The sequence below is a fragment of the Octopus bimaculoides genome, chromosome 5 (assembly GCF_001194135.2).
Source record: "Octopus bimaculoides isolate UCB-OBI-ISO-001 chromosome 5, ASM119413v2, whole genome shotgun sequence".
Classification (NCBI taxonomy): Eukaryota; Metazoa; Mollusca; class Cephalopoda; order Octopoda; family Octopodidae; genus Octopus; species Octopus bimaculoides.
Window position 1 is genome coordinate 46,482,547 of NC_068985.1, and position 11,334 is coordinate 46,493,880.

The window sequence follows — 11,334 nt, forward strand, 5'->3', positions numbered from 1 at the left end:
ATATATATATATATATATATATATATATATATATATATATATATATATACATACATACATATATATATTTACACACACACACATTCTATACAATGACTGTGTGCATGCACATTCATTTATATATGTGTGTGTGTGTGTGTGTGTATATATATTTATATATATATGATTATGTTTGTGTGCGTGTTAGGAGAAGAGGGTATGCAAAGTGTTTAGGACACAGAAATAGCATAGTACTAACTCAATAACTCCCGATATTTGACGCGTTTACAAAATTGTTTGCGGAAATATTTAAAACACATAGAAATTATAAAACAAACAAACCAGCAATAAGTTAAAACCATGGAATCTGTTTGCTAAATTCTATGTTTACAGAAATTTCTTCCATATTTCAAGATGGAAATAGATCTTAATTTCCTTTATTATCTCAGATAATATTCTTTCAAAATAGGCTGAATTCCTTGCTTAATAGTCTGTGTGTGTGTGTGCGCGCGTGCGCGTGTGCATAATGGTACATACATATATACATATGTGCTGTATTTGTCTTTCTATCCAAGTGTGTGTGTGTGTGTGCATATGTATATATGTATATACATGTGAATGTGTTTATATATATATATATATATATATATATATTAGATCGCATTTCATGGTGTTTTTTTTTTTCTATGCTGTCATGGATTGGACAAGTCTTAAAGCATCTCAACATTTTCTTCTTAGTCCTTCAGTGTTTGATATACACAACAACAGAGAAAAAAAAAAAAACTTCACTCTTTTTGACCTTCCATTGTTTTGACAACTAGTAGTGCTTCTTGTCACTAACCAAATTGCAATGTAGACCAGGTGCATATTATTGTGCCACTGACACTAGAGAGGTTATCTGTGGTATTACTAAAGAGTTCCTCTACTCTAAAGGAGTTCCCTATTTTTTATTAAAAATTTTTTTTTTTAAATCATATTTTATATGTAGTGTTGTAGTGGCTTTGGAAATGTTATGAGGTTAGTCCATATAAGGTTTACCAAAATAAACCCACTCCAGTGGGGAAACTTTCAAACAGTGCCTCATCTTGCTCAAAATAATGACCAAATTTCCTTCAAATCATTCCTATCATGGTAAAAGATGAGAAGACATGTTAAAAAATTTACTTCGGTGGTCATAGAATGATTTTGATTGATTAATATAGAATATTAGCACTGTCAAATTTAATTTGTTTTGGATTAATTATGCATTATGTCATAGCTTCAAGATTTTGATGATGTAATTGTTTACTCTTGGAAAAACATTGTAGGAGAGGTATAAGAGGCTAAATATGGTTAGTTTGAAAGTAAAACTGGTGTGAAATTTGGGGTAGATATGGCCAGTTTAAATGCTAAACGGTTAAAGTAGATCCTGAAGTTAAACAAGAGCAACAACTAAAGTAGACATCCAACTCATAGCTAATCAAAAGTGCTTCATAATATGGATGTATACCACTACCACATATGTTTCTTGTAATTCTGAACAAACTCTGTTAATCTCCATAACACTGTTACTTCAGAATTTTTGTACATTCTTCTGCTACTTAATTAGTTTTTTTTTTTTTTTTTCTTTATCTACTTGGTTTTTATTCCTTAATCCAATTCAATGACTTTGCTAACCTTGCCAATTACCAACATATGAAGACTTAACATTCTTGTTCTTAGACTGTTAGAAATAAAGTGGTGAAATCTATGTCTATCTCTTCATATGGCATAAAAAGCTTGTAAAGTATCCTTAATATCACAGCTTGGATTTTCAATGATTTCAGTCTTGGATATTAAAAAATTTTTCATATTCTGGAAGTTACATTCTGTGAAGAATATTATTTTGCAGCCTTCATTGTTTATGGCATGTGATATCTAACAGAACAGAGTGTGATGTGTCAGTGTCTGTATGGACACACACATACACGTGCGCACATACGAATTGATATACTAGAAGTTAAGTTTTATTTTGTCTTTTGATCACTTCAGAAATGTGTTGTTTTCATTGATTATCATTATTATTTCTAAAACCACATTAATATCATTACAAGCCTAACATTTTGTGTTAGATTTTGTTTAATTAAAAGAGATTTTTAGATTTTCTTTGCTAAGAGATTTGGTATACTTGAGAAAATATATCCGAGCATATTATTCTCTCCTGTTTTGGAGAAGGCCTACCCACCCATGCAAGCATGGTGAAACATATGTTAAAATTGTGGTAGTGATGGATGATGGGATGATAATACGTGTTTTAGAGTCTCTCATCCATAATGTTGCTTGTTAAATCTCCATTTGCTGCTCTTCATCTGTTTGATACTATGCCCCTTTCGTGAGCAGAATAACATCTATATTGTTTGCTCAAGGAAGCATAACTGGAAAAGAGGGAGAGAGAGAGAGCAATGACAGAAGAACCAGAATGAGTGGGTGAAAGATGGAAGAAAATGATGGTAGAATGAGTAATTGGGTTGAGAAGGGAAAGTGATGGGTAATAATAGAGGTGGATATTGGTAAGAGTAACTAATAGATGACAGTAACAAGTAGTCCTCGGTGGAGGAGAGAGATGAATGTCAGTAAAGAAAAGGTGGTACAGATTGGTGCCATCTCTTGTATAATAAACCTCATAACAGGCTGATGGTGAATGACATAGTGATAAGAATTGTAACGGTGATGGATTAAATAGGAGTAGATCCAATACTGTCTCTTGTTGCATGGGTGATAAGGAGATGAAGGGTATCAAAGGTGCAGTAGATGTAGACTTATTAGCTGATACACTCTTTTACTTATTTCAGTCATCTGACTGGCCATGCTGGAGCACCGCCTTTAGTTGAGCAAATCGACCCCGGGACTTATTCTTTGTAAGCCTAGTACTTATTCTATCGGTGTCTTTTGCCGAACCGCTAAGTTACGGGGGACATAAACACACCAGCATCGTTTGTCAAGCAATGCTAGGGGGACAAACACAGACACACAAACATATATACGACGGGCTTCTTTCAGTTTCCATCTACCAAATCCACTCACAAGGCTTTGGTCGGCCCGAGGCTATAGTAGAAGACATTTGCCCAAGATGCCACGCAGTGGGACTGAACCCGGAACCATGTGGTTGGTAAGCAAGCTACTTACCACAGCCACTCCTACCCCTATATTAATACTATATCTTTAGCCACTAACACCATTTTCAACATTCATTTTGTCATATTTACACAATCAGATCTTCAACACCACCACATATCATCCATCAACAGTCCTTTGTCCTCTCCTTGAAATGCAACATTTTGTGATCAGTCTTCACCACTATAACCTATGTCTCAACACAGCTTCTCTTTAAACAGCTGCTTTTCTTCATGCGTGTTGCATTCCCATACTATTGCAGTCCTCTTGCTTGCATACTACAGCAAATTCCTCTTATATCAAGTTTTTCTCTCAGCTTAGCTCTACTCCATTGTTCATGCATATTACTAACATTATATATCCAGTGAATCATCCTTGCTTTATTTCTTTTGAAAGTCCTCTGCATTCAGAGCTTCTATAATGCTAACATGCAGCATCACATTTTTTAACACCAGTATCATACAATCCACCCTTGACTCTGAAGGGGCAACCCTTTGTCGCCAGCAGAACTAAAATAGCTCACTGAAAATTTTCCAGTTCAGTCTTACTCTGGGTACTATGCTTTCAGGACACCCACCCCAGCTACTTGGTCACCAAGGAAGATTTCTGAGAATTTTTTTTAGAACTTATTTCCTCTAACTTCTTAACGTTCATTGTCTCTGTGTACCTTCTCTCTGTTTCCACTTGGTCTTTAGTGTAACAGAATTCACATGGACAAACATGTTATAACCTGGAGGACTATAATGAACATTTACACATGTACACACACACATACACTAACTAGATTGCAATGTAGGTGTTTCTAACACCATAGTCAGTGGCAATTGCAGTTTTCCTTTATGATAAAGCATTGCACACTGCTGTCTATATTAATTCTCTCTCTCTATACATATATATATGTGTGTGTATATATATATATTGTCTGTGTGTGTGTATGTATATATATATATATATATATATATATAAACACACTTGTGAATAGCCTAAGTTTATATACATACATAAGCATGGCATAGGTGCAACTATTGCACTTTGTGAGTGGATTTGGTTGGTTGATGGAAACTGAAAGAACTTTGTCGCATGAGTGTTTGTGTCTCCTTGTCTCTAGAATGTGATAGTTGTCAAGCAGTGTCATCCATTCCCAATATTCTGTAAGAACATGTCTGGCCATGGGGAAGTTATTACCTTGTTACTAAACATTATTGAAGAAGCAAAGTAATGTTGCCTTTGATATTTTTGGAAGATATTTGATGGATTTCAAGAGAATCTAATGACTTAAAAGAGCAACCTCCAGTAATCTGTGGATCACACTTGAGACGTTAGACATACTGAAACAAGCAACTACAATATTGGATCCCTTGACAAAATTCTTAGAACTATGATGGCATGGTATTGCAGCACCGTCTTAACCATGTCTGCTAAAACTAACTAAAGAACTTACCATGATGCTTATTGAAAGCACTGACAATAGTCATCATCCTCACAGTGAACTTAGTGATATATAGTTTACACATAGCTGTTCTGTTTATTTATCATCCATTCAAACTATTGATTGTTATAGTAATCTTCAGAACTTATATGTTTTCGATTGGAAGTGGAAGGAATTGATGGCTGTTACTAAAAGAATCTCTCTCTCCCTCTTTTCCCCCATCCCCACTAAAAGCTGTCGTGGTTAATATATGTTGCTGACAGTATATTATTTAGCTATCAGTAATTTAGGTTGCATTGTGAGAGCATCACTTTTATCATTTACTTCTGTAAGCCTTCCCCACACACACTACCTTCCTACAAATGTACTCTTATATACTCACACAATTTCCGTACAAAACGAACTATCTCGTAGATATAGATATATGCTTATAGATATATGCTCTCTGCACATGCTCATATATACACATTGGGAGTCATGCCTGCATGAGTGATTGCAAGTATGTAATATTATGCGCTTGTTTGCTTGTATATGTGTATAAATAAAATGTGTATGTGCATATATTTATATAATATATATGTATATATAATGAGTTAATGTTCTTTCACTTTCATAATTAACAAGTTATTAATGAAGATAGCTTTTGTAATTAACAAGTTATTGAGGAAGATCAATGCACAGTGCTTTGTCATAATGTATGTCTGTATATTCTCTGACTGGAGCCAGCTATGGTAATTAAAAAATAATCTTTTAATCTCTGTCCTGCAACAACAGCAATATCATCAATAATAATAAGAAGAATATGAATAATGATTTGTTTATTCAAGGCACTTGGCCAATATTTAGTAGTAGTAGTAGTTGCTTGTATTAGTATTTGAATACCAGTAGTGCTGATGATGATGATCATAAATTTCTTTTATTGGCCACAAGAATCCAAAACATTGAGGACAATAATACAAGGATGAACTATAATACAAAAAGTGAGGTCTACAGCAAGCAAAAAGAAGCCAACAAAAATAAAGCCATAACAAAACCTCAACAAAAAAAATTAGCCAAAAGAGCAGGGTAAATTGGAGGGAACCCCCATTACCCTTTACAAGAACAATTTATAAAGAAAAACTTCTTTGTTTCACAGAATCAAGTATGAGATAATATGCCTGAAAAACAGTACTATATACAAAATCAGTGAACTTTATAGATCCTAAGGCACCCTTGCTGTCAAGGGCAAGCACTGTCTCCTAGTTTTGTTGTCTACTCTACAGCTACTGATTCCTAACATAGGTTAGAAAATTTTAAAGGAAATATATGCATAGTAGATTGAAAATTACTTTTGTATTTGGCTGGTGTTTATTGACGTCTAGAAGGCTGAGCACTGAAGTTGACTTTGGTAAGATTTGAACTTAGAAAGTAAAAAGACAAGACTAAAATATCAAAATAAATCTGATTCTACTAATTCACTGTGATTATTGATGATGATGATAATCCTTTCTACAATAGGCACATGACTTGAGATTTTATGGGAAGGGACTAGTTGATTTCATCAACCCCAGTGTTTAACTGGTACTTATTTCATTGATCCCAAAAGGATGAAAGGCAAAGTTGACCTTGACAGAATTTGAACTCAGAGCGTAAAGATAAACAAAATACTCCTAAGCATTTTGTCAGACACATTAACGATCTACTTTAATGATGATATAATAATAATGATTTCTAGTGTTGACACAAAGTCAAAAATGTCTTGTGAGGAGAGATGACTGACACTTACATTACCAATCCTCCTACCCCCCACCCCACCCCCAGAAAGATGAAATGAATATTGATCTTGGTAGGATTTAAACTTGGGATTTAAAAGGTTGTAACTATAAGCTAAAGCATTTAATGTACCATTTTCTTACCTGCTATTACCACTATTAATGATATTAAGAATAAAAATGATTTTCAAGAATTGTGTTTGATAATGAGTGTTTATAGAGAAGTAGGAATCTGAGTTTCTTTTCATTTTTGTGAACACATAAATGATTATAAAATAGTAAAATCTGACAGAGAATTCACCAAGTAATTACTGTTATGCATGATGCTAACCATAACATCCATGTATTATTATCATGGATTAAATTTTTAACTTCCCTTTCTATTGTTGTAGTTTAACCCCAGACTTATCCTGTTTAAATAAATGTATGATCAAACGGGTTCAAACTGCCTTGTCTTTTTTTGAAGGCAAACTATATCTACATTTATGTTGTTCAGTATTTCTTTTTTTTTTAAGACGGTATGATGTGATTTCAGGAGAATTTGGTCGCTATATCAAGCATGTTCAGCTATGTGCTGGGGTCGATTTACTTGACTTTTCCCTTATGTGACCTCATCATAACAGTTAGTAACACTTTGGAATTACTGAAAAGTAGGGCTTTCCATTTACTCATACTAATAACATGGATTTCTTTTTTGATTTTACTGTAATCAAGTTCCTTACAGTAAAAACATCTTTTTTTCATTAATTATTATGATGACAAAGACTTTGCAAATGATAATATTAGTGGGATGTCGGCTAGCTACAACTGTTTAATAATATTGTGAAAAACTAATGTTTATATATTTCTCTTTGAAGATGGATGATGGATTTATGGATGAGCACAACATGGTGCTGGATGATATTTTAGAGGAGCAACATCACGAAAAAATGCAGTTCATGGCAGGAATGCTCAATGAGGTAGGTCAAGTGATTATTTCGAGGTTTCACTGCACCATTAGTAAATCCTGTTATATGTTATATATCTATTTTACAATTTTTCTTGTATATTAATTATAATAATAGTTTTACTAGCCTCTGAATCTCTTAGATGTCAAACTATCCTCATAATTCTTTTTCTTCAACCTCACTAAAAACTTTGTCTTTATGGAGTATATAAAATATATCAGTTCAGTTTTGTAAACACCCTTCTTCCTTGCCTTGTCAACTAACAAAAATATAAAACCACAGATATCAAGAATTAGTACATGAAATACAATGGCTCAACTAGGAATTGAACTTGTGTCACTATATCACTGAGAATTTATTACCACACTCTTTATGTTTCCACATGTTTACTCACTCACTTATTCTCTTTCCCTCTTCCATCTCATCACTTCAGTAGTGCTTAATTATATAAATATATCTCAATTATTTATATTTTATTTCAGGTTCATATGGATGAAGAAGGTGCTACAACAGATACAGGAATGACAGAAAATTCGTGCCTGAAGCTGGAGAAAGATAGTGGAGTGGGACGTACTGATGAAAGCACAAAAAATGAAGAAAGTTCAGAGCAGGTAAGATTCAGACTTGATCCAATCATCATGTGGAATGCATATATCAACAACATATTTTCTCTTCCTCCTTATTCTGGTGGGGTTATGATGGTTCTTGGGTGTAGATTTTGGCCTCCTTACCATATAATCATAAATCACATCTTACTATTGTCAGTCTGCTCTACCCATGGGCAAGTCTGCTAATTCTGCTTGCACCAGTTTATATTACTGGACGTTGGTTGGTTGAGTGGTTAGCAATAGAAAGGACATATAGCTATGAAACAACTGCACCAACAAATAAGCTAGCTTATGGTCTTGGAAATTTGTACTTAGAAAGTAATATATAACCTTTTGTACACTATAAGCAGTAGCATAATTTTATTGTACCTCAGTCATGAGATAAGGTGATTCTGGAGGTCACACTTGTTCAGTTTTGACTGAAATGTATTTTAAAGCAGCAGTTGTGAGATGTTTGTTTGTCAGTATATCAATCTTCTCAAACTTAATGAGACAAATATAGTTAGTCAATTGGTAAACTCATTCTGGTGCCACATAAAAAGCACTTGTGTTGGTGCCATGTTAAAAGCACTAGTGCTAGTGCTAGTACCATATAAAAAGTACCCAGTATACTCTATGGAGTGAGGAGCATTAGAAAGGACATTCAGCCATAGAAACCATGCCAGAACAGACAAATAGAGCCTGACCTTACCAGCTCTGGTCAAACCGTCTAACCCATGCCAGCATGGAAAAGGAACATTAAATATAGATGATGGTGATAAAAATGTTTGTGTTGTCAAGTGTAGATGGCACTTAGAAATGCCAACTTTGTCTTTCAACCTTCAGGGTTGATAAAATAAATACCAGTTAAGTACTGGGGTTGATGCAATCGACTATCCATCTCTATCAAAATTTCAGGCTTTGTGCTTATTGTAGAAAGGATTATTATTTTTACAACTCCCACCCCATGTTTTCAACACTTATATGCAAGCTTTCACTGCACTTCCAAATGCACCTTCATATTCTGAGGTGTGTGCAGCATTCGTTGTTTTTTTGGAGAGTGAGTTCTATTATTTTGTTGGGTTTGCTGTATGATTGGTATAGTGTGCTTTAGTATTGGACTGTGATTGTGTAGAATATGCTGTGTGAAGGGTTTTTCTTTTATTTAGTTGTAGTTGTTTAGAATGCCAAGTTGTGAGTTATTGGTATTATTATGTGTGGTGATTATGGAGACGTAACATGAAGAAACATGCCACCAGAATCCTCAGCTGGTCCCTTGCATCTAAGGTCAGAAACTAGAAATGGATTAATTCCTGGTATCATGGCTCAAAACACTTTATATGAACAGCCATTGTCAACTATCAATGAACTATAATTGTGTGAAGTATGAATTGTGTTGGTTGTGTTCTATTGTTTGGTGATGATTACATAAAGTATGCGTTATGTAAGCTGTTATTAACTATTATTAATATTCCTACTATTTTCTGTTTCCTTTCTATTATTTGTAGGAAAACTTTGACGGGGAAAGTGTGTGTCCAGCAAGTTTGCAATTTGGTACAGAAGGAGAATTTCGACAACGTCATGAAAGCTTTACTTCAACAGACCAAGACTATGTCAGCCATGAAATACCTGTTGATGTATGTGACAGGTTCCGAGAAGTGCTAGAGGATCGCTGTGGCAGTCCTCGTAAAGAAAGGAGCCGCAAGGATTCCCAGGGTAGTATCAACCGTGAGTTGGCCATGCTTGATAAAGAAATGAAAGAAATTCAAATGGAATGCCAAGAACTTGTCCGTGCACATATGAGAGAGCAACAAAAAATACAGCTTCAACAGAGAGAAATGTTACGATATGAACCACAAAGGAGTCCCCGTATTGTACCCAGAATGGGAACAAGATTGGAGTACATAAAGCATACAGGTCTTACCCATGAGCAAGCAGAGAGCAGTAATAATGCTCGCAAAGAAAGCAATCAAACCCCCAAACTCATTCCCCAATCTATGATAACTGATAAAGAGAAGGACCCAGCTACGACTAGTGCCTATAATTCAGGTGAGAGCTGTCGTAGCACACCGTTGACCCTCGAGTTGAACCAGGTGTCAGACGACAGCGATAAAGGACTGCGTAACTCTATGTTGTGTCTTGTGCCACCAGCTGGCCGAACGTCAGGTAGCGACACAGAAAAGCAGACACAGACACCCACTAAAGCCAATGATCATTCAAGCGATGACAGTCTGAAATTTAAAAAGAATTTATCTTTTACCCAAAATTCGTCCAAAGTCAATCATAGGTCAGGTAACCTAAAAAGTTGCGAAAGCATGGGGGAGTCATTACAAGACATTTATATGCGTTACTCTGATGTCATGTACACTAACCATGCCAATTTGGAACATACTATTGCTATTCAACAGAAACTTTTCCAACAGCAGCTGGAGCAACGCTCTCGCATAAAAGGTCATAGCAGCAGCGGGGGTCGCGGTTCCGATGGTCAGCAGGGTGAGGCTTGTGCTGGTGCACAATCATCTGATGGCTGCCAAATGGAATGGGTGGTGAAGCGTCGGCCAGATGGTACTCGTTACATAACACGGCGTCCAATTCGCAATAAGATGTTGAAAGAACGGGCTAAAAAGATTTCAGAAGAGCGTGCAGGCATGACAACAGATGATGATGCAATGAGCGAATTAAAAGTTGGGCGTTACTGGCCGAAAGAGGAACGTAAGAAACACATTGAGAAAGCACGTGATCAGAAACGTAAGAAAGAATTGATGATGAAAGCCAAAATGGAAACCTTAAAGGAAGAAGACAAAAAAGAGGTGAACATTCTAGAATTGAGTCATAGAAAAATGTTAAAACATAAAGGCAAAAAAGTGCTAGATGATTTTGTAACTGTACAGGAGATGTTAGCCCATGGCAGCCGAGTAGCTGAAGGCAAAACCTACAATCCTTTACTCTCAGTAACAACTGTGTGATAAAAAAAAAAAAAAAGACAAAACAAGTTTTATAGATATACATGCATACTTACACATAAATATATATATATATATATATATTACAAACACACATATACAATGCATATATACTTACATATACACTTTTTAAAAAAGAAAATAAAACATGCAAAAACAGACCAATGGAAACATAGAAACAGTATATAGAAATTGTAATAATTAAACGAAGAGAAAGAAAAATTTAAACCATAACAATCATAAATAGTGAAGTTACTTCACTAGGAACATGGCCAATTTTGTACGGTCATTTGAATTGATGCCAGTATATTACTGGTATAAAATAATGATAATAATAATGATGTTGATCGTTTCTAACACAAATGCTAAAGTATCAATGGAACAGAGCTTCTAAAAGTAAAAATTTCAAGAAAAAAAAAAAAAAAAATCAAATTAATATTGCCTGCACAATATTATGCACTGCATTGCCAAAACGAATGGAGTGTGATGAATGATGGACATTGGAGTAAACAAACAACAAGAATGACCACAGCAACAATATATATA

The 11,334-nt window shown here is 34.9% G+C and overlaps 1 protein-coding gene across 3 annotated transcripts in view; it reads left to right on the forward strand.

Moving 5' to 3' along the window:
• Window positions 1–11,261, forward strand: part of LOC106879078 (E3 ubiquitin-protein ligase PDZRN3-B) — a 768,027-nt gene extending 756,766 nt beyond the window's left edge. For all 3 annotated transcript variants that reach the window (XM_052968369.1, XM_052968370.1, XM_052968371.1), the window contains 3 exons: window positions 7,149–7,250; window positions 7,721–7,849; window positions 9,334–11,261. In XM_052968369.1, the coding sequence (XP_052824329.1) occupies window positions 7,149–7,250; window positions 7,721–7,849; window positions 9,334–10,791 (1,689 nt within the window). In that variant the 3' untranslated portion in view covers window positions 10,792–11,261. The remainder of the gene's footprint in view (window positions 1–7,148; window positions 7,251–7,720; window positions 7,850–9,333) is intronic.
• The last annotated feature ends 73 nt before the right edge of the window (window positions 11,262–11,334 follow it).